General features: G+C 41.2%; 1 protein-coding gene across 5 annotated transcripts in view; it reads right to left on the bottom strand.

The window, feature by feature from the left end:
* The window catches only part of TTLL13 (tubulin tyrosine ligase like 13), a 30,749-nt gene that overhangs the window by 4,391 nt on the left and 1,377 nt on the right, over positions 1 to 24,981 (bottom strand). For 2 of the 5 annotated variants that reach the window (XM_075207811.1, XM_075207812.1), the window contains exons 3-14: positions 24,273 to 24,313; positions 23,104 to 23,222; positions 22,872 to 23,002; positions 22,470 to 22,626; positions 22,135 to 22,278; positions 14,273 to 14,356; positions 13,827 to 13,912; positions 13,343 to 13,568; positions 9,654 to 9,835; positions 8,428 to 8,616; positions 7,270 to 7,453; positions 5,717 to 5,929 (exon numbers count right to left, since the gene is read on the bottom strand). In XM_075207811.1, coding sequence (XP_075063912.1) covers positions 5,717 to 5,929; positions 7,270 to 7,453; positions 8,428 to 8,616; positions 9,654 to 9,835; positions 13,343 to 13,568; positions 13,827 to 13,912; positions 14,273 to 14,356; positions 22,135 to 22,278; positions 22,470 to 22,626; positions 22,872 to 23,002; positions 23,104 to 23,222; positions 24,273 to 24,313 — 1,756 coding nt within the window. The remainder of the gene's footprint in view (positions 1 to 5,716; positions 5,930 to 7,269; positions 7,454 to 8,427; positions 8,617 to 9,653; positions 9,836 to 13,342; positions 13,569 to 13,826; positions 13,913 to 14,272; positions 14,357 to 22,134; positions 22,279 to 22,469; positions 22,627 to 22,871; positions 23,003 to 23,103; positions 23,223 to 24,272; positions 24,314 to 24,981) is intronic. The other 3 variants (XM_075207813.1, XM_075207814.1, XM_075207815.1) reach the window with 3 other exon arrangements.

Genomic DNA, 24,981 nt, shown 5'->3' with positions numbered 1-24,981 from the left:
ATTGCTTGCTTACCTTCATATCACCTGAGACTATAACTCCAAGGATCCTTTTCCTCTGTTGCTCTTGTCATTACATCACTATTCACTCTGTATTCTGCTATTGTATTTTCGTGTCTCACATTAATTATTTTACTTATTTTGATATCACTTGTAGCTATCAAACAATACTGTACAATACTAATGAAGAGCCAATTAGCTGACAAACATGTGTCAAGGAAATGTATAGTCATGGCCAAAAGTTTTGAGAATGACACAAGTATTGGTTTTCATTAAGTTTGCTACTTCAGTGTTTTTAGACCTTTTTGTCAGATGTTGCTAAGGTATATTGAAGTAAAATTACAGGCATTTCATAAGTCAAAGGCTTTTAATGACAATTACATTACGTTCATCCAAAGAGTAAATATTTGCAGTGTTCATCCTTTTTTTGAAGACCTCTGCAATTCACCCTGGCATGCTGTCAATCAACTTCTGGGCCACATACTGACTGATGGCCGCCCATTCTTGCCTAATCCATGCTTGGAGTTTGTCAGAATTTGTGGGTTTTTGTTTGTCCACCTGCCTCTTGAGGATTGACCACAAGTTCTCAATGGGATTTAGGTCTGGGGGAGTTCCCTGGGAATGGACCCAAAATTTCGATGTTTTGATCCCCGAGCCACTTAGTTATCACTTTTGCCTTATGGCAAGGTGCTCCACCATGCTTGGAAAAGCATTGTTTCGTCACCAAACTGTTCTTGGATGGTTGGGAGAAGTTGCACTTGGAGGATGTTTTGGTACCATTGTTTAATTATGGCTGTGTTCTTAGTTAAAATTGTGAGTGAGCTAACTCTCATGGCTGAGAAGCAACCCCACACATGAATGGTCTCCGGATGCTTTACTTTTGGCATGACACAGGACTGATGGTAGCTCTCACCCTTCCTTCTCCGGACAAGCATTTTCCAGATGCCCTAAACAATCTGAAAGGGGATTAATCAGAGAAAATAGCCTTACCCCAGTGCTGAGCAGTCCAATCCCTGTACCTTTTGCAGAATATCATTCTGTCCCTGATGTTTTTCCTGGAGAGAAGTGGCTTCTTTGCTGGCCTTCTTGACACCAGGCCATCCTCCAAAAGTCTTTGCCTCACTGTGCGTGCAGATGCACTCACAACTGCCTGGTGCCATTCCTGAGTAAGCGCTGCATTGGTGGTGCCCGATCCCACAGCTGAATCAAATTTAGGAGATGGTCCTGGTGCTTGCTGGATGTTCTTGGGCGCCCTGAAGCCTTCTTCACAACTATTAAACCTCTCTCCTTGAAGTTCTTGATGATCCGATAAATCTTACTAGCATCTTGTCTTTGAAGCCCTTTTTTGTGCAAAGCAATCATGACTGCACGTGTTTCCTTGCAGATAACCATGGTTAACAGAGGAAGAACAATGATTTCAAGCACCACTTTCCTTTTAAAGCTTCCAGTCTGTTATTCTAACTCAATCAGCATGAGACAGTGATCTCCAGCCTTGTCCTCGTCAACACTCTCACCTGTGTTAACGAGAGAATCACTGACCTGATGTCAGCTGGTCCTTTTGTGACAGCGCTGAAATGCAATGGAAATGTTGTTTTTGGGATAAAATTCATTGTCATGGCAAAGAGGGACATTGAAATTAATTGCAATTTATCTGATCGCTGTTCATGACATTCTGGAGTATATGCAAATTGCCATCATAAAAACTAAGGCAGCAGACTTAAATAACATTTGTGTCATTCTCAAAACTTTTGGCCATGACTGTAATTCAACACAACAAACCTTCATTACAGACATCTTGTAAAGCATCTCCCTAACCATAATTGAACTAATGCTGGCAGCACATAAGTCAGAGGTTGCTAAAGTACATTGTTGAAGCCCCCCATTTTTTTGGACCCTATGAGGCATCGCTATTGAGGAAACAGACCAGAAACAGTTCGTTCCAATGTGGACACCACTGTGTGCATGGAATATAGATGAGATGCCTGTCCTCATAATTTCACACTGCTAAAGACTGCAAGAATAAGTGTCACATACCGGTATGCACAGGGCCATCTTAACAACATTATGGGCCCCCGGGCAAAGCAGTGCACCGGGGCCCCTAGATATAGATATAGATGTATACAGATACAGATATAGATATAGATAGATAGAGATAGATAGATGTACCTGCTCAGTGACCCTTGAAGGGTATTTTTGCAGGTTTTTTTCTTTTGGAGGATTATTTATTCTCATTAAGAGCCGTGCCTATGGGGCCCCCGGGCAGCTGCCCATCGTGCCCAATGGAAAAGATGGCCCAGGGTATGCATAGACTCTTTAAAGGTACCATTTAAAAATACATTTAATACATTCTGTATGGAATTTACTAGCATCGGCTTGGACTTTTTTCATTTACGTTTTGTCCACTATGCTTCAGATTTAAAATGATATCTACTAAAGATCAATTTTCCCACTAGTTTTAAATCACCAATAAAAAATGTCAGCTTATTTTTGTCAATTTCTGTGGAACCTTACTAAATTGATCTTTAATATTCTATATTGGATAAGGAGATATGCAGATTTTAACACCTGAAATGTATGGCCATTAGGATACGCACACATTTTTTCTTCTGTACCCTACTGTATGCAAGAATTGGGCAAGATGGGCATATACCTGGCCTGAACTGGCATCCAATGGAGAAACCATCACTTGTACTGTTTTAATGTCTGTCCAGTGTGTTTATTTATGTTATGAGCTGTGTCTTGAGCATTTATGTTTGAAAAGTTTGTCACACCTTTGTCCTCAAGGTGTTTATAGAGATTGACGTAGTTTTTCCATTTATAAATTAACTGATGGAAACCAGCTTTTTAACAATGTATTCAACAGATTATTATTTTATTTACCTATAGCTAAGAAGTTACTATATAGTCTATTTCCTAGTCTGTTTGTACTTACAATTGCGCAACACCCCCTTCAATACACCCTCCCTCTTCCCTGATCTGAGCGCGACTGAAGATGGCGGCCACGAGCTGGGAATTTATGCAATCCGAGTCTCGCGAGATCCGACGCGAGACTTGCACGTCAGAGCCTCACTTTCATTTTTTTGGGCGCCGGAAATACCCGAACAGTGCTCGGATCCCGCTCATCTCTAATATATATATATATATATATTTATTTATTTATTTTATTCCAAAAATTTAGACTTAGTGTTCCTTTTACTATGCGAAAGGTATACCAACACTGTTACGAAAACATTATACGTAATCAGACCATGTTTCTGACGTTTAGTAGATCACGTAAGATGTTCTGTCTATAGAGAAGATTACAGAGTCCAAAGTTCTGGCCACCCCTTACATAGGGCGATCCTATGGTTCAGCCCAAGCAACGAGCGACTGTGATGTCCTACACTAAATTCTTTGTGTGACCACTATGCTGATCATTTAATCATACACAAGGAATTTGTACTTCTTTTTGTGTTAACTGTGGTTGCTTGAGCATTACTCATAGTTGGGTTTTGTATCACAGGTATGCTATTTTGTTGTATTCCTGTATCTGTATGGCAACAGTCAGGCACTGCAGAATCTGCGACACCTTATAAATAAACAATGATAATCATATTGATTTGAAGGCTTGTATTGTTATCGTGGCTGATATATGTTAAATGTACTTTAGACTGTAGTTAAGACTTGCATGTTGGGTGGGGCCCTTGGCAAAAGTACAGTTCATGGTTCTAGGTCATCTGAATCCACCACTGCTATACATCGTGATTGATATGCAGTTGACGGCTAGACATTCATTTGGCCGGTATTGTTAACGAAACTCAGTGTTTATGCCTCCATATGATCTCTCTGTGCCTCTATCGACACTTCTCTGCAGCCAGGCCCCTATCGCACTGATTGGATACTTACCTGTCACTCTTTCCAGCGTCTGTCTGTAGTGTTGTGATCGGCTCTCGATGCGATCCGGGGCGGGATTTTTAACTGCTTCCTGTTTAAACCTGCACTGACACTTGCTCGGCGTCAGTGCAATTTGTTTGCTGTGCTTCTGACTTCCAGTTCTCCTCGCCGCTACCTAGCTACTACCTATACCCTTGCATCATTGTGTACCAGTATCGCCTGTCTGACCAAGTCTGTTGAACATCCTTGTGTACTTCGTTGTCTGTACCGTGTACCAGTAAACGCCTTTCTGAAAAAGTCTGTGGAACTTCCTTGTGTACCTCGCTACCTAATCTCTGTGTACCAGTACCCAGCATGTCTGACTACTCTTGGCCTGATTCCAGTGTACCAGTTCCTGGCGTGTCTGACTACCCAATACCTGATCTGTGTGTACCAGTTCCCGGCATGTCTGACTACTCTCTACCTGATCTCTGTGTACTGCATCCTTCCGGATCTGCTGTTCTCTAGTGACTTTCTCAAGTATTCAGATCGAGTGTTACATTCTGAGACAATCATGAGGGCCGCGACCTGCGGATTCCTGACAGCTAAGCCCATCCCGCCTTGCAGCGGTTCTTGGTGAACACCGGGGAATCCGTTAGACTCCGCGCCTCTGGTCTGCCTGTGCTAATCGGGATTAATATAGGTATATGAATTGTAACAGGTATTCAGAAAGTCGACAACATTAGGTCAACAATTCAAATGTGGACAGTATTAGTAGGTGAACAATTCACATGGTCAACAGTATTGTTAGTTCGACAATTCGAATATAGACAGTAATATTAGCTTAACAATTCAAAACTAGACAGTATTATTAAGTCGACAATTGAAACGTAGACAGTATTATTGAGTCGACAATTCAAATGTAGACAGTATTATAGGCTTAAGTTTAGGGATAAGGAAGGGGTTAGGGTGTTAAGAATAGGGTTAGAGTTAGGGATATTACTGTTAACCTAATAACACTGGGCCTGATTCATTAAGGTACTTAAATTAAGAAGTTTCTTATTTCAGTCTCCTGGACAAAACCATGTCACAATACAAGGGGTGAAAATTAGTTTTTCTGTTTTGCACATAATTTAAATACTGTCTGTTTTTTCATGTAGCACACAAATACTTCATAGCTTATTTGTACACTGACATTTAAAGTTGATATTTGTGTGCTACATGAAAAAACAGACAGTATTTAACTTATGTGCAAAACAGAAAACTAATTTTCAGCCCTTGCATTATAACATGGTTTTGTCCAGGAGACTGAAATAATAAACTTCTTAATTTAAGTACCTTAATGAATCAGCCCACTGTCTACATCTGAATTGTCGCCCTAATAATACTGTCCACATTTCACTTGTCGACCTAACAATACTGTCTACATTTCACTTGTTGAACTAACAATACTGTTGATGTCATTATTGTCGACTTTCCAAACTTATTATAGTGTCCACAATATATATGTCGATCATGTAATTGTCAAACATATATATCACACCTATCCCAATTAAACACTGCAGCTATTTTAACAAAAATACAAGAGATTATGATGTGCAGAACAGTAACTCACATACATCTGTCCTTATATGTCTGTATTTGAGTTTATAAAAGATATGGTGACTGGATTCTGCTGACTTAGATTTGGAGAATTCTGACCCAGCAAAATCCATTTCATCTAGATGTAATAAAATAGAAATAGCTCCCTGTGAGTTGACATTGTGAGCTGTAGATAGGCTCCTACAAGATTCTAGTGGATGCAAATGTATGAATAATTCTAGCAGGAGCCCAAAGCATTCTTACATTATAGGCATTTATTTCATACTTGATTTCTTGTTTGAGAGTCTTGGAGACTGTAGTCAGACGCCTTAAGGTCAGGAGTTCTGGGCTCCAGAGTGCTGAGTAGTCTGCTGACGTAATCCACTATACCCAGCCCTCGGATGAGCTTTTCTCTTTGCTGAAGACCTTGTACTCGCTCCATTTCCTCTCGGTCATCAATATCTATTGGCTTCATGGAGTCTATTATCATTTCCGCTGCCTAGACAAAGAAAGTTATGGTGGTTACAAACCTGCTTGCTAGAAATGAAAGAAACAAATAATAGGCTCCATGCAGAGCTTGTAAAGTAGGTAGCTATGGTCTTAGCTACTAGTCTTGTTTTAACAGCTTCATAGTAAATGGGACATTAAACCTGTCATAACTTGTGTAAAACCAAATTGTATGTCATGTAGAGATTACATTGTGTGTGTGTATGGTTACTATGTTTACTTAGAAGTTGTCTACAGATGGAAATCTCCAGCTAGGCATGATTCCTCCCCTCCACCTTCCAATAGCAGTAAGCTGGTGCTAGCAGCCTTGGGAACCCCTAGTGTTACTTCAGTATGGCAGCATAAAACTCATTGCACTTTATATCTGTAGACAGCTCATAGTCCAAAGAAGCATAAAGAGATAAATAAATGAGCACCTGATTGGATAACTGTGGTATATGTTTAAGTGACCAAATTTAGAGATCACTGGGGCCAATAGGAGCCAACTTTTTATATTGAATGTGGACACTTACGTTACCCCCACCTCCCATATGACGGACAAATGCCAAGCATAGATATGGTTAGTGGCTGCAGCTGCAGAAATACTGGGGGTGCTTAAGGACACATGCCATCCAGTGAGCTGTCTCCTTTGTTGGGTCCCAGATAATACAGATGTACTGTCAAAAACTCCAAAAACACACTGGTAGGTTAATTGGCTCCTTACAAATTGACCCTAGTCTGTCTGTCTGTGTGTGTGTATATTAGGGAATTTAGACTGTAAGCCCCAATGGAGCAGGGACTGATGTGAGTGAAATCTCTGTACAGCGCTGCAGAATTAGTGGCGCTATATAAATAAATGGTAATAATAATAATAATTAATGCATATGATAATGTTGATTCAGATAGTAGTCCCTTTATCAATATAGAGCCCAGAATGATTTTGCTCACTTTAAGGGAAAATTGAAAATTGGTGTTTTTGGAGCATGACAGACACACAGCACAAGAGCATACAACACACAGTGTAACAGCAGACACCACAAACCATGGCGGCTAACAGCAAACAGCATGGGACACATAAAGGGGTGCGGGTTTAGCCCCACAGAGAAGTCTTAACAGAATGCTTGTAAACAAGTGATGTGTATATGGGTTATAAGGTGTGATGAAAGAATGCCTGATAATAAGCTTTTGGGAACACCAGATACTGGCTACTGCACTGTACAATAGAGCTGGAAAGGACATTCCTCAAATAAAAATATAATTGGGCTTTGTAAATAAAGAACATTAACTACAATGTGAAACCAGTACTACAAGTAAAGCAAAAAATAATCATTGTATATTGGACGTTCACTGCACCTTTCTGTCTGCAGTTCTACAGCCGCTGGACAGAGTAGAAGTTGATGGCCTCCTTGTCACATGGTATCTTAGTGGCTTTTCTCCTACTGACTCTCCCTGCAAGATGTCCTTACTCTCTCTCTTCTTCTTACCAGCTGTCATTTCCTTCTGTTCCTGCTTAAGGCGAAGTTCTTCTAGCTGCTGCCTGTTAAGGAAAGTGTTCAGTGACTTATATATTCTTTTAGTGCAGGCAGTGGTCAAAGTGGAAATTTAGAAGTGGTGGTCTGGAAAATGTAAGAGAATGGAATTTGATAGTTTTACAATGAAAGCAGTAGAAGTGGCGGTATGACACAGCAGCTGAGTCCTACGCATCTCATGATGCCTCCAGCTCTGCACCAGTCATATATGCACCAGGTTTACGCCAGGTGTACTTACACCCACACCCACGTCCACACAACCAGGTCATAAGCACTAGATTATTATTTTAACATTTTGTTTTGATAGTGAAAAACGCATTAGCTATTATGTTCAGCATCATCATCATTTTATTTATATAGCGCCACTAATTCCGCAGCGCTGTACAGAGAACTTGTTCACATCAGTCCCTGCTCCATTGGAGCTTACAGTCTAAATTCCCTAACACACACACACGCACATACACACACACACACACAGACTAGGGTCAATTTGATAGCAATGGTTTTATTATAATACAGCAGGTATAATCTCCCTTCTTGTTTACAAATGAAAGTAGCAAAAAATTAATTTTAAAATATGGCCACAAAGTCATATATTATAGGCACTAGCAATAAAGAAAGCTTCAGAGGTGAATCCACAATTAGCCAATCAGTAGCGGCTAGCTAGTGCTGGTGACCGTCATCATCAGCATGTACATGTACTAGCCCTCAGGCACCCAGAATACATACGGGTACTGACGGGCATACATGCGTCTCTGCGCCCGTACTTCACTTGGTCTGTATTTACAACCCATGTTCCTCGTCTGTTTTGCCTCTACAAGCACAAGGAGGCAAAAAATATCAAATCTGCATGCGGACATAGCAGTACTCTTTTTTTTGTGAACACGCCCAGTAAAAATTAGCAAACAAGAGTATGCCCAACTCAGCATGAGCCCCAAAGTCAGCATCCTTAATGACAGCATTACAGTGTGTGAAACATTACCTAGCGCACTCTTCTCTGGCCCTTGAAGCAGCAGTTTCTTGGAACAAAGACCCGCTGTGTTTGAAGAACTGCTCATATTTGTCTCCTTTGGCATGTGGATAAATACGTTGATAACCTCCCAGGTGGCTGTCTTCATATTTTTGTACTTGCTCTAGCCAAGCGGCCTGGGTACTTTCTAATTGCTCACGCCTGTAACAAAGCAGTGTAAATATAACAGCAGACACACTGGTTTACTGAATTGAACACACAGACATGACAGTGGGTAAATGTCAATGAAAAGGTCATCAACTATATGTAAAATGTTTTAAATCAATTGCATGCACTGCAGCTGTGGACAGGATATGCATTGCAAATAAACCAGAGCAGGTTAAAGTGAACCTGTTGAACATTTTTAGGCAAAACCAATATCCATGATGTCACAAGTTCTTAGGGAATTTGATAGACTGAGAGCCCCCAGGAAATCTTTTCTGGGTTATCAGTTGGCCTTTGTTATTTTCATGTATAGAAAGTCTTGCCCGACATTTTGAAGTTACTGTATCTTTTGCCTGGTGACTTTTGATACCTGAAAATAAATATTTTACCCTTGATTCTTAACATTGTTGCCTCAGTGTTTTGCATTCATCTTTTTACTAGGTGTTCTGCTTCCCTATAAGCCATACTTGCCCACTGTCCTGTTATTTTGGGGAGTTCTCCCGGATTTGCTGAAATTCGCAGCATTGAATGGTGGGGGTGGGGCTTAATTGCATCCTTAAGCCCTGCCCCTGCTATTCAATGCCGTGCATTTCGGCATTTTATAGTAGAGGCGGATTTGAAAGTTGGCATGTATGCTATAAGCTCCCCTCTCCCAGGTAATTCTGAACCGAACTATATTCTATTCCAAGAATGGCTGACAAAGAACCCTTGATTAGAAGATGCATCTGTATTGCTTATTATAAAATAATAATTTGATTAGAAAACACGTGTCTATTGCTTATTATTGAGTATAATTTGATTAAAAGACACGTGTTTAGTGGTTATTATGAAGTAATAATTTGTACATTCTGGAAACACGAAAAAAATAGGGTCTGTTTGCAACTGAAGTCTTATTACCTGTATAATCACTGATGAGCTTTACAAAATATACTACAGCTATTCAACTCAGGTAATGTGCAGTAAGAAATAGGTAATAAAAAATATTTTATGGTGCAGACGATCCCAGGAATAAAAGGGGAAGGTGTCATTGTCACCTGGCTTCCTTGTGCGGATTGCGCTGTAATAATCGCTCCTTAACTCTGCGTTTGTCTTCCTCAAGAACCTTCCTTTTGTCACAAGCTCGGAGGTTGATCAAGTTAAGTGTATCACAAAGCAGAGCATCCTTCACTTCTCGATCCAAACGTGAGTCTGTGGTAAAACTCGGGGAATGATTCACCTGTACAATAGAAATAGTTTACATTTATATTCCGTACAGTGATCCCAGCCTATCAGTGACTGGGAGCTGCATTATCGTGTGATCAGGTGCAGGGACAGACTGCTGCTCCTCTACCCACTGCTTCTATTGTGTAAGATGAGAGGATGGGTGGGGGATTGTGAGGGGTGAAAGAGATAATGAACGGGGGTAATGAATAACATGAGTGGGCACAGGGGGCCAGTATATGTGTGTGTATGTGTGTGTGGGGGGGGGGGCACTAAATGAGTGTAGTGTGTGTGAGGGCGGGGGTCTTAATTTAACCGTGAAGTGCAGGTAGGGGGCTAATTATTGTGGTGTTTTATTTGTGGGGTGATGATGGGGCTATTTAATTTAATAGTGGGGCCTATGGGAGTTAAGATGGAGTGATTGGACCTTTACTTCAATGCTGGGGTGGTTTGGGAGCTATTAATTGATTGTGGGGCTGTTTGGGGAAAATGAGGTCTATTTTATTAAAGGTGATTATGAATTATTTAATGCCTGAGATTGTTGTGGGAAATTGTTATATTTATTAAACGTAAATGATATTTAATTTATTGCTGGGGCTGTTTGGAGGGAGGGAAATATGTTTATTTATGAAATGTTTATGATATTTAATGTCGGGGCAAGTTGGAGGGAAATAGATTTATTTATCATATGTGAATACTATTATTTTAATATTTTGCTGGAGGGAGGCCTAATTATAAAACGTGGGTGCTATTGATTTAACTGGGACTGGTTGGAGTTTTCTAAATTTTATGTACCCATCTTTTTTCCAAACAGGGCCTCCAATATTCCAGGATCCAGACAACCAGCAAATGAGCTAAAGTAACCAGCAGTCACAAGTGGTGACAGTGACAACAACAGGTAGGAGAGAGCAGAACAATCTTCCAACTGTACTGAATCTGGTGAGACAGTCCCGAATTTGGGTGACTGTTTTGCTTAGGACAGTTGGGAGGTATGTCCCGCTTCACCGTGTACTGCTCGTGAAGGCAGAACTGTGTGCACCTAACAGTAGTGCACACAGTATTGCCTGTGTATTTGTCTAAAATGATAACTGTGCTACTTCATATGGGGTTACCCAGTCTATTGTGCCCAGAGCCCCCAGTGCCTTAATCCATCTCTGAGCCTGGGCATAAAAATATATATATGGATTAAGCAACACTAAAATAGCCTCTTTTTATATAGATAAATATATATTGTACCAAAAACCACCCTTTAAGGATGGGCCACTACTTATGGGCCAGTGCAGTGTGCTTGCCCCCCGGGCTAAAGTCTGCCAGCCAGCCCCTGGAAGATAGTAACACAATTTCTGAAGGGTACAACCTTAAACATGATAAATGACTGCACATTTTAATGCACAAGTTATACTAATATAACAGATTAGAGAAAATATAAACTGAATGTGGTATGTGCAAATGTTCAGTCAACCTTCCAGGTGATTCAATAATACTTTGCTTTAAGGCCTCAGCGCTTGATTGACTCGTAAGGCCTAAAATTAAGTCACATTGAGATAATTCTAGAGTTGAATAAATACCTCTCAGGTTATTGCAACTGCTCTCAATACCCCCCCCCCCCCTCCCTAAAACATAAAAGGCATCAAAGAAGATCTAAGAAGAGTTCTACAAGGAAGAGTTAGCTACAAGAAACTTTTGGAAACTGCCAAAGTACTAAGTACTGTTAAATTCGGCAAATTGTTATGAGCCATCGTGTTAATTTATCTTGCAAGCTGAATACCTGTCGCCTGACTTTTTCTTCTTCCTGGATAATATCTATCTGCCTTAGACCCTTGGTTTGTTTCTGGATCTCCTTGCTTGCTGCCCACCCTGACCTTTGGCTTGTCCGGCTATCTCTGCTCGCTGCCTGCCGGTAATCATTTTCTCGCTATGGGAAAGGCGGCTTTCTTCTCTTATATCATGTTCTAAGAGTTTATCTGGTGTCCAGTGGGAGGTATTACACAAATAAATAGTAATTGTGCTTTAAAATGTGCAGAAATATAGCACGTTAAATTTGTACCCTGCAGAGGTTGTGTGGAACTTCTCTCCACTTATAGATTCAGTGAAACATGCAATTGACCACGTATGCCCAAACTTACTAAATACATAATAAAAATAATACATACATGCATAGAATTAATTAAGAAAGGCATATCTCTATATACCAATTAGCTCATAAACCATTTAGGACCATAGCGTTATATATTACAATCTAATTGAAAAGGGAGGGTTTATCAAGCGCTAAGGACAGTGAGTAGGACATATACTATATGTAACCAATCTCTTAAAATAAACAAACTTTACTTGATATTCCTCTCATTGAACAAGCAAATAAATATTATTACAAAAAAAGGGTACATATACATGTGAACAAAAATCAACATTGATACGAAGCACCAAAAAATGGGGCACAGATGAAAGGTCTCCCAATTGATACATATAGTCTCATAGGTATTATCCTGAATTATTGAAATCCAAACATGAGGTAACTCTCCTATTCCACCAAAATTAATCTGGGTTATCGATCAAACAGCAAGTTCCTTAGCCGACGGCGGCCACTTAGGATCGGTTACCTTTCTTACAAGACCACATCACGCAGAGATCCCACATTCTGCCTCCACCATACCGCAAGTACCCTGGGCGTAAATTCGCCTACGACCGTAAAACCCTTTTTTTAATCTATGTTTGGAACTGTTCTGCCTTTTATTCCGGAAAGCACCAGTCCAGATTCATTTTGGTGGAATAGGAGAGTTACCCCATGTTTGGATTTTTTCAATAATTCAGGACAATACCTATTAGACTATTTGTATCAATTGAGAGACCTTTCATCTGTGCCCTGTTTTTTGGTGCATCGTATCAATGTTGATTTATGTTGATTTTTGTTCACATGTATATGTACCCTTTTTTTTCTTGAATCATATTTATTTGCTTGTTCAATGAGAGGAATATCAAGTAAAGTTTGTTTACTTTAAGAGATTGGTTACATATAGTATATGTTCTACTCACTGTCTTTAGCGCTTGATAAATCCTCCATTTTCAATTTGTTACTTCATACAAGTTAGGATCACCTTGTTATTTATCTAGCAGCTTAGACAGGACATTAGGCTTCTCATTCTGGTTCACTGCGCATATCAAAATATTTCATATCTTAGAATCTGTCCATAAAATAACTAAAAAATAAAAACTATAAACTCATTAGAATAATTTCATTACACTTTTTTGTATTGACAAGAGCAGGGGCAACGATATAGGGCTACCAGGGCCAGGGCCTCCTTCCCTTTGTACCTCATCGGTGGTCTGCACTATCATACCCCTCTGAATCTTTGTGCACAACATCTGCTTTTGCCAAAGCTGCCATGGACCCCCAATGGCAGGGTCCATGCAGTCACACACTCTCAGGCACGGGGCAAGAAGCAACTGAACCAGGGCCCAGGTAAAGGACCTGCAGAAAAGTGTAGCTTTTCGGCAGCCCTGGACAAGAGATATTCACTTTTACCTCTAGTATCCAAGGCTTTAACTTTTTATCCAGAATGATGTCAAATCCTAGAATCTCAAAACAAGCACTGCCAGCAATATGGTTTGGGAAGCAGGTGCGATAGTTGTGTTTCAGGATAGGGTGGGCGGAAAGCAGAGTCTTTATAACAGCATCTTCAATGTCCTCCCACAGTTTGCTTGTGTCATAATGGTTGTTTTGCAGCCAGCTCCTTAACGTTGACAGTTTTCTATTTAAAGACAAAGATTGTGTTCTTACCGTACAGTTGACTATGGTTATGTGTTTTACTGCTTAGTTAAATTAACCAAATACCCTACCAATAATTTGGGTATGTGACTTTTAATTATAGTTTGTTTTGCATGTATAGGACCTAATGCTTCCATAATAAAAAAATAATCTATAATTGTTACGTATAGTAAGAACTTGTTATGCTTGTCTGTATTTTTCATGTCATTGTTCAACCATTTTTGTTTTCCGCATTACCTACCTTTTACTTCCCGTTATGTCATCTCTGATAAAGTTTGCATTCTGTTTGTTGATTGCATAATTGGTCAGGTGCATACACACATCATCCTGTCAAAATGACTGTATGATTATTATATTATTTAATTTTCCTTTACAGAATTAAAAGGTTTATTTTGGGGAATTTAAACAAAAACAAATGGATTTTTCTTTTTGGTAAAGTAAAATGAAAAACCATAAACTTAGCATCTTTACCAGATTTAGCTGGTGCAAAACCCCTAACCACTTCATTCACATTTCCCACTAAAGGAATGCTATATACAAATTATATTACTATAAATCTGCTAATAACAGTTTTATTGTCTTTTGTTTTTAAACTTTCTATTTGCACAATAAACAGTTACAAATAAATGGTACAAACAATAATAAAAATAAAAACAGTACAAAACAATATTTGTGCTGCTGTCTTACACTTTTGCGCTTGGTAAAAGAGACTTCTAAGGAGCACTTGTTTGCTTTAGCTGTTTTCCTTCTGGTAGTAAATGCTGGAAGCACCTTTTACAAGCAGTTCAGAACAGAAAATATGTTTTTGTGAAACCATCTAGGCAAAGCAATTCCTCCAAAATGAAGGTACCTTTTTTTTTTTTTTTTTAAACCAGGTAAAATTTATTGCATTGTTTACTTTTTTTTTTTTTTTTACACTTTTAACAGCAAAAAAAGCACAAAACATTATGCTAAAACAACTACAACCCACACAGTGATACAGGCAGTGTCAAATATTCATACACAGTAGAATCAAAATGCATTAATATTCAGATTTTCAAAACCAGGGTATGCACATCATCCAAAATTTCGAGATACAATGAGATAATAACACAGTAGTAATAATACAAAATACAATCGTTGACCTTAATAATAAAGTAGGTGGCTGGATGTCTGCCCACGAGCATTTCATTAGGAGAGCTCCACCTCCCTCAATCCTTCTGTAACATATGGGGATATTATCCACCTGTACCATATTCTTTCATATTTATCCACTAGGTTCCTGCTGGTGTACATGAACCTCTCATGGCCGACTGTATCGTTAACGAGGTCAATCCAGCTACTCAAAGTCGAGCCTTCCGGTGCCATCCATTTCCTAGCTATGACCACTGTTGCCAACATAAGTATCGTATTAATGAGCAGTCTAATAAGTCTACGGGTGTTTTTGTTCAAGCCTAAACCAAATATACATAGTCTTAGCGTAAAGTCAGATACTCCCACCTACAATCGTTTAATACAATCCTCCACCTCTCCCCAAAAGCATGAAACCAATGGACACTCCTAGAGCATATGCCAAAAGTTTCCTTTCTCACTTAGGACACAAAACCACCTGACCCCTATTAAATCTAGAAAGCCGAAGAGGAGTAAGATACGCTCTGTGCAGCAGAAAAAAAACTGAACCTGACAAAATTTGACCGATGCAGTGACCTCTTTCGGGCTACACAACACCATATCCCATGCCTTGTCACTAATTTGCCCAAGATCACCCTCCCACCTGCATCGCAGCTCCGGCAAGCCCCCCACACCAGATCCTTCCACCAATAATGAATACAAAAATTAAATTTGCCGCCTCTGGCCCAACCTTGACAGTTGCACCCTCAAAGAATCTGCATTGAAACTCGGGGCAGCTCCCCGAAACTGCGAGGCAAGAGCATGTCTTAACTGCAAATACCTATAAAAGTAACCCCTAGGTAACTCATGTAATCCCTGTAGTTGCTCAAATGAATATAGTATCCCATTCTCATACAATAGTCCAATATGTATTATATTGTAAATTCGCCAAGCTCCAGCTCCCTCCATCCTAACCAGTTCTCCAAAGTCCAAATTATCCCAAAGTGAAGTGCATGGGTCCAAGTCCAGTCCACCCCTAATCCGGGATGAAAATCGCCAAATCTTCCTGGCCTGTATCAATAAAGGGGGATCACCCCCAACCTTTCTACCAGCCAAAAGAAACTGCACCCGTGTATGTTTAGAACCTGTCCCAGAGACTAGAAAATCATGCAAATCCACACTAATTCGCGACCGGAACCATATCTCAATATGTGTCAGCTGAGAAGCAAAATAATAAAGCCACAGATTCGGCAAAGCCAAACCCCCTGACCCTCGAGAACGATATAAAGTAGTAAGCTTAACTCTTGCTCTCTTGCCTGCCCACATCAAAGAACCCATGAGACGCTCAATATAACGAAATATACTATGAGGGATATATATTGGCGACTGCTGCAAAACATACAGAAACTTTGGTTAAATTATCATTTTGACCAGATTAATTTTACCTGTGACCGTTAATGGTAGCTGTTTCCATACCCCGATCCGGGTCTTAAGATAGTCAATCTGAGGTTGGACATTACGCTCGATATATTGACCCATATCATTAAAAATCCGGATACCAAGATATTTAAATACCGGAGTCCATTTAAGAGGAGTCTGCAGGACCTGACCTATAGGGCAAATACCCTTAATTGGAGTCACACTAAATTTATCCCAGTTGATCAAAAGCCCTGAGTACCTACCGAACACCGAGACCACTCGGAGTAACACTGGTAATGATTTATTAGTATATGACAGAAAAAGCAGCATATCATCTGCGTAAAGGGCAATCTTGTCCGTCCTGCAGCCCGTCCTCAACCCAGTAATGTCTGCCTGCATCCTAACAACACATGCCAGTGGCTCTATGGCCAAGGCAAATAGGGTGGGAGACAGAGGGCAACCCTGTCTTGTACCTCTAGCCATACCAAACTGATGGGACACAAAGCCATTTACAGACTCTAGCTGTAGGACAAGAATACAGTAATCGTACCCATTGAACAAAAACCGGCAGAAAACCCAAATTTCAATAGCACCGCCCACAGGTATCTCCACTCCACAGAGTCAAAGGCCCTAGCAGCATCTAATGATACCACCACCGCCTCCTCCTCCGCAGGGTGGGGCAACTGCAGATGACAAAAGAGCCTACGCAAATTTATAGCCGTAGATTTTCCCGGCATAAAACCAGTTTGGTCAGAGTGCACAATCTCACCAATCACCCGACTCAAGCGTGATGACAAAATTTTTGCCAATATCTTAATATCCGTTGTCAACAGCGATATAGGTCTGTATGATTCCGGGAACAAGGGATCCTTTCCCGTTTTAGGGATAAGGACTATAAGAGCTTCAGACATAGACAGAGAAACCGACCCCAGATCTTTAAAGCTTTTAAACATTTCTTGCAAATGAGGCACAAAAAACCCCATATGCTTCTTATAAAGATCTATAGGAATCCCGTCTATGCCCGGGGCCCTACCATTAGGGAATGAGGATATCGCAGCTGCAATCTTCTCATCAGTGATTGACAAATCCAGACTCTCCCTACTATCTGCACTTAGTTCGAGTAAGGAAACAGCCGCCAAATACATGTCTAAATCAGAATCAGAGTATTCAGCCCTAGACGCATAAGCATCTTTAAAATACACATAAAAAACATCACTAATCTCTTCAGTCACAGAATGTACAACACCCAGGGTATCCGTAATTCCCGCCACAACAGTCGCCGCCCTCTCCGAACTAGCCAGATATGCCAGAAACCTGCCACACTTATCTGCTTCAAAGTACTGAGTATGCTTAGCAAATAACAACTTACGTCTTGATTTCTCTAACAAGTAGTCCGACCATTCTCGCTGCACCGCCAACCAAGCCAGCCTATCAGAAGCCATATGAAAAGAGAGATACACCTCCTCCAACCGCAAAACCTCCTTTTCTAATCGATCAGCTTTCAGCCTAGACAGTTAATACTTCTAATTGGGGAACCTCTTGAAAAAGCCTTAAATGAGTCCCAGACAAGAGGCGGAGCTGCTGTATCCACATTAGCAGCAAAGTACCCTTTCCATTGAGATTCTGATTTATTCCCATCCTTCAATAATGTCAACCAGAAAGGGTTGAGTCTCCAAAATATTTGACCTCGAGAGGCATTAAGCTTTACAGTCAGTACCAACAAGGAGTGATCTGAAATCCCCCTTGGTAGATATGCAACATCCGAGACAGCCGGCAGCAACCCCTTTGATATAAGTCCAAAGTCAATTCGGGAAAAGGCATTATACGAAGTAGAATAACATGAAAAACAAACCTCTGTCGGATGTCTCAGATGCCACACGTCCACCAAGCCCATCTCTTCCACCAGATCAGCAAATTTCGATTTTCTAGCATGTGCAATATCCCCCACCTCCCTCCACTTATCAACATTAGGGTCCAACACATTATTGAAATCCCCACAACAAATCACAGGAGTGTCAGGAGAAAGAGAGATAAAGTCACTGCATTTTTTTTTAAGACTTCACCACTATAAGGGGGCGGGACATAAACTGACAGTAAGTTTATACGTTTAGAATCAAAAATACCCCTTACAAAAACATATCTACCTAATGGGTCCGACTCCACCACTTCCAAAATAAAATTTACTTTTTCACGTATAAGGAGAGATACCCCTCTAGAATGGCCCGTGTGAGTAGCATGATATGACCATCCAACCCACGGTTTCTTAAGGGCCAACACTTTACCTCCCACTAGATGAGTCTCAGTTAGGCATATAATATCCACCTCACACTTTTTTAATTGGGATATGACCAAAGACCGTTTAATTTTATCATTTAGGCCAAGAACATTCCAAGTCAGGATTTTAATAGAGCCCCTATCCATCTTCCCAGTCGCCATAACACAAGGGAATACACATGAGACATTTCCCCATAGAAATCAACCCCCTCCAGCCCAGGTAGACACCCAGCCACCAGTCAACCATATTAGTGTATACCAAAATAGTCAATCTCAACATCTGAAAGTATTTGCATAGAGAAAAAATATCACACTTGACACTGCATTGAACTGTAACAACCCTACCCCTCCCTACCCTATCCCAACAACGCCCCTCCCCGTACATCCACCCCCAACTTAGACATACCTGGATCCCATTACCCCTATCCCACATCTCCTCAAACAACGCACACAGCTATCTCCACGTATTTATGGAAACACCAGTATACACTGAAAAAAGGAGAGGGAGATCGCGACCCTTTAAGCAAGGGAAGCCCCCCAGCCTATAACTTTACCCTACTACTTCTCCAGTACCCCACATCCACCCGATCCACTAGCACCAAATATAAGATCCAAAAAATGTTTTCCCAGAAATATCACCTTATAATTGACACCTTCGTTAACATTCAGTAACTTCTATATTAATCAAAGTATTTCAGTATGTATAGACATAGATCAAAGTGATATACATCTACGGAGCTTATCTCTCAAACATTATAACTGTCAGAGGCATACGAATTTTAATAGCATCATTTCAGTCCAGGAGGTCAATATGACACCAGAAGCATCTTCAATCCGGACGAGGACCTCTAGGAGCTCTCCTATCCAACCAGTGAGTCGCCTCCGAAGGCGATCCAAAGAAGAGGGTAGTTCCATCTGCAACCACACGCAATTTGGCCGGGAAAAACATAGCATACGGCAATTGCATCTCACGAAGGCGACGCTTCACCTGTATAAACTGAGCTCTGCTCTTTTGTACATCCACCGAGAAGTCAGGAAATACAGCCACTCTTTGGTTTTGATACATTAAGGGGCCCTTGGTCCGAGCCAGGCGCAGAATAGTATCCCGATCTTTATAGTGTAGCACTTTAGCAATGAATGTGTGTGGCTGCGCACCAGGAGGCGGCCTCTGAGTCGGAATCCGATGCGCCCTTTCCACCGCAAACTGGGCCGTGAACTCCCCTCTGCCGAATGTCTGGATCATCAAATTCTCCAAGAATGTCTCCAGAGCATCACCCTCTGCCTTTTCAGGGAGACCCACCAGCCGAACATTGCTGCGTCTGAGGCGGCCCTCCATGTCTGACATTTTTTGTTTAACCGACACCATCTCAGCCTCCAAACCAGCAACCTTCTGAGGCAAAGGGACTGTAGTGTCCTCTAGTATGGAGATGCGGGCCTCTGTCTCTGCCACACGCTCACAAATTTTCTGAAAATCCTGCCGCATCAATGACAAATCAACCTGCACCTCTCCAATTTTGTCCATTACCTTCTTCTCAGAAGCAGCGATAGCTTTCAGGACCTCCTGAAGAGTAAAATCAGCAGGCGAGTCTGCATCCTTGGAAGACTGGGGTACCTGCAGCTCAGACGCAGGAGCTCCTCCTGAAGCTGTTGCAGGGTTAGAACAAGCATATTTCTCCAGCCTGCTAGCAGCAGTATTGCTTGTAGAGTGTTTACCCATAGTGACACCCCTTATGTAGATATCCGTAGGTGTAATATAGGGTTGTATACAGGTTACTCGTACCGCAGGGGAAGATCAAAGACGAATCCCTCAGGTCCCAGCTGAATTTGTGTCCAGGCTCAGGATCTCAGAACAGAGTATGGCCTATGCAATATTGAGTCAGGTGAAATACATATACTGCAAATAAACAGCCCAGAGCGGGAGACCCCCACACAGGATCCAATGACCCCCTATTTCTTCTCCACTTCACCAGATATGTGTTCTTGAATTTTTTCACAAGCAAGCTCCAGCAATCAGCAGTTCCACGACATCCACAGCAATATGGAGCTGCATACAAGTCTGGTCTCCGCGCACACAGACATCCAAGATGGCGCCACGCTCTGCACTGTGGCGGGAACACCCGAACACATACCCAGCAAGCCTCCAGATGTCCGCTCTTCCCGCCTCCAGTGACCGGCTCAGAGACAGGCAATTATGTGCGCTTCCCGGCACTGAAGTCCCCGACACAACCCCGCCAGGTATGTGAGTCCGCTCCTTCCGACCGCCACACTCCCAGCCTCTGTACAGCTCCGGACCCAGCGACAGCCACACTTTCTACTTGGATCGGAGAAAGCAGGGGACCTACGCCACGGAACCGGACAGGTCAGATGTACAGGAGAGCAATTCAGGATATTAAACTGGGTAGTTAGGCTGGGGAGCTCCGGCGCACTCGACCTATTCCATGCTCCGCCAACGAAGGTACCTTTTAAACAAATATGCTTTATCCTAAAGGGAAAACGCCGCAGAAAAACCTCTCACTACCTTATAGTGTTGTGTAGATTTTACTGCGTCTCACTGTTCCAACCAGTATTCACAACATACATTTCCCATGATACAAATAATCATATCCACGCTAATCATGCAGATGGGCATGGCTGCTGATTTATCAAGTATTGCTAATTCTGAATTAATACTGCATTACTGATCATAAGAATAAACATGTGAGTCAGTGGTGCTGTACTGTGGGCATCTTAGTTGTGCTAGAGTACCCTTGACAAATTTTGACAGCTCTCAATGACTTGGCATCAGCTATAATTACGAGGCACTGGAATCAATAGGAATTAATGTAATGTGTGAACTGGGATATAATCAAATTAGAAGTAAGTAGATCCAAGTCCTGACTTGTCCTTTCTCAAGTAAATTGTCATTTTTCATACAGAAGCAATTGTTGCCGTTTGATTTTTGTTTTCACACTAGTGAATCAACCCGTTGGTGTAGTGGTTCCCAAACTTTTTCAGTTTGCAGCACCCTTAGAATCTCCATAATTATTTTAAGGCCCCCCTCCAAAATAATTACAGAGCAGTCCCGTTTTATAAGTAGTTGGGTCAAAATAACGTAATAAGTATTTAGGTCAGGACAGAAATACTTAGTATGTAATAATACACATAAATCCAGGGGAAAATAATATTTTTATATTTTTTTTCAATTATATTTCTGTTGAAGAATAATATACAGCTAATATTAAGAGGAATAAGATCAAACAAAATAAAACAACGTGTACAAAAATCATTATACTGTGCCCGTTCCCCTCCACACTGTGCCCCTTCACGATCACTCTGTGCCCCCCTTCATTCACACACTCTGTGCCCCCCTTCATCCTCACTCTGCCCCCCTTCATCCTCACTCTGCCCCCTCCTTCCCTTTCTTTACTTACCATACTTGGCCTTCTTTCTTCACAGGGCTGCGGCGGCCAGGAAAAAAAAAAAAAAACACAAAACTTACCAATCCAGCAGAGCCTGGGACCTGGCATCCTCCTCTCTCCTGTCGCATCTCACTGAATATGTCTGATGTGATGACATCATGCCGGACATTCAATGAGAGGCGAGGAAGGAGGAGGATGCCGGGTCCCCGGCGCCGTCGGATTGGTAGGTTTTGTGGGGTCTTTTTCTTCCTGGCCGTGGCAACCTTGTGACAGCGCTGCGGCACCCCTGGGAGCCGCGGCGCACACTTTGGGAACCACTGCTTTAGCGTATGATACACTGCCCTTATTAGTTTGCCAAAGATTCTTTACCAGGTTGTTGATAGTGGGTTCTGTGTAACCCATGGTTGCAAAACGTGCCAGTCCTTCCTTGTAGATAAATATGCGCAGGGGTTCACAAGATGTCACAAGGACGTATATCCGCAGATCGAATTTATACCCATCAATTAGAAATGGCTGTGCAAATAAATCACACATAAGTGTCATGTTAACAGCAGATCTGTGTAATATTGTTGTTACATGAAGTATAAAATGACACTTTTGTTCAGAATTTCATAAATGGAAAAAAATAAATGAATCTTCCTCTGCACTGCTATATCCTATTAACTTGCCAACATACTACTTCCAGAACATATGATTACTGTTACCTTGGAGATATACTGTTGACAGATCATGTGATCTCCATGTTTGATGTCCTTCAAGTTTTTGGATAGAAAAATGCCCCTGCCTTGACAACCACTTTCAGGCTTACAGATGTAAGTTTTGTTTTTCTTTGTGCGACAGTAGGCCTGTAAATCACCATAACTGCAGTAACGGAACAAGAAGAGAGAAGGTCAATACCAGTAAAATGAATCATGAGAACTGTTTCATTCATAGAGAAAGTATTGAATTAACTGACATGGTGATGACATGTTACTTTCGGGCCCCTGATTAATGTATTATTTACTGGGACATCTTTATTTATTATGAAGTTAGATAAGATTATATATAAACATGAAGTAAGGGGAAATATATATTATTTGTTCTCTAGCTGTACGGATGAGACTTACTCGGCAGGCAAGCACCATGTTCGTGGAAAGATGTTGTAGTCTTTGGGGAAAAGCTTTAACAATCGATTCATATTTCTTGCCAGCAAATCCTTTCTACATATCTCACTCATTCCTGGGAAGTGGTTGATTTTCTGTTAATAAAATGTATATAATGATTATTATCTTTTATTTATAAAGCATTGATAAAAGCACTCTTTAACATGAATACTTAGTCTTTGTGAAGTGGACTTGCCTGAAATCTCTTCATCTCCATCACACGCTCTAGTGAGACCGAGCAGTCTGTCCAGTAGACCGTCCACTCTTCCTCCTCTCCAACTTCCTTCAGCCCGCAAAGACGTGCCGCACGACGCACTGAAACACAAGCATGTGTGGAGGTCCCAAGATCAGACACATCTACGTTTTACCTCCTTCTATTTCATGAGTACAAGAAAGACGTGTCTGGCCATAGGCAAGTACAGGATTTTCACCGGCGTTTCCATCATTGCATGTGATTTACAAAGCGTGAAATGGGGGGACACGGTGCAGAATCAGCTTTGGTCTTGCAATGCGCCTCAATTTCAGCAAGTGCACCTAGATTTTCACCAAAGTGCAGAGCATTTGCAGAGGTCACAAAGCAAGCAGTGTGCAATGTGCAGCTATCTCATTCAGTCAACTTCACCCATATGATGACTGGAGCAGACTTATCACAAAACCTGCCGTGGTTCCAATGTTATCAATGATATCAAACCAATAAGTCCCAACTCATTCAGATGAAGAAGTAAGTGATCTTTGCTAAATACGGAATAGGAGCACCTGTGTGCTGGATCAATTTTTGCACCAGCGAAGAGGTGCCAGTTTTCGAGACCTGTCTTTACCGGTATGGGATGCATTTTGCCCTATCATGTTGCACTTTAGCTGAGAAGCGTATTGTTGGTGCACACCGAACAATGTAATAAAAAGCTTCATATACACAAAAGTGACACATGGTGACAACAGTCCTGGTGTCCTCTCCCTCGCGATTAATTTAAGTAAAAAATGAGGCTAAACCAAGTAGCATTTTAGAACAAAAACTGTAAACATTTACTGTAATGAAGGGTGGTTGTAAACTGGAGGAGGTTAAACTTTAGGTGATGTTTACACGTTACAGTACTCTAGGAGGACCGTGTAGATACACCAGGACAATACCAAAACATTTACAAGGCACACCATGAATGATGACCTTTGTCTCAGACTAAACTATGAATATTCTTTGTGCATGTACAGTCTAAAGAGAGTATTTTGGGAATCAGTAGCCCCTATTGCAATTGGCTATGCTGAACTTAGACTTGATAGTTTGACTTTGATACAACAAAACTACATTACTTTTGTAGTGAATTTGAAATACTATTATAAACTTGTAATTGCAGTGGATAGATGACTTACCACTCTCATACTTGCAGTTTTTTAAATTGATACCAATTGTCCTAAAAAATAAATAAGAGGAAAAAAATTGTTATTTTATTTTCAAATATTGCATAGAATAATATAATGCTGAAGAACAACCAAACTAAGAAAATAGAAGATAACAAAAACATATCATTAATTCAATACAGCGTTTTACACAGGTATATTATGTTTTAGAATTCTGTGTGTGGCGGAGTGACACTCAGCGATGGTTCTATCAATACTATTTATCAAGAAAATATCTAGCAATGTGCAACAGCAGCCCCCAGTGGTAATAAGTGGATAACACAGCAGCCTCCCCCCCACACACACTGATATTAATTTTCGTAGCGGACAATGCTGCCCCCTCTAATAATCAGTATTGTATAGGGCAGTCAGGGCATAATGCTCAACTGCGGGATCCCATAGCAACATATAGGGAGGGGCCCAGCAAGGCCAGACCATCAGCTCCTGAAGAACCTGCTCTGTTCCAGGACTGAAAGCCCAAATGGGATTTCACTAACCATGCTTCAGCCCCCTGCACATGCTCCCAGGAGCAGAGCGAGGGCCATGGGAGGGCCATGGGAACCACCCAACTGCACACCCTGCCGCAGCGCTAGTTCAGACACTGACAATTCACCCTTATAATAAGTATAGCAGAAGACACAACAGCCCCCTGATAATTAGTATAACAGAGTACATTACAGCC

This window comes from Mixophyes fleayi, chromosome 4 (assembly GCF_038048845.1).
Source record: "Mixophyes fleayi isolate aMixFle1 chromosome 4, aMixFle1.hap1, whole genome shotgun sequence".
Classification (NCBI taxonomy): domain Eukaryota; kingdom Metazoa; phylum Chordata; class Amphibia; order Anura; family Limnodynastidae; genus Mixophyes; species Mixophyes fleayi.
This window is presented reverse-complemented; position numbering and strand designations above follow the sequence as displayed.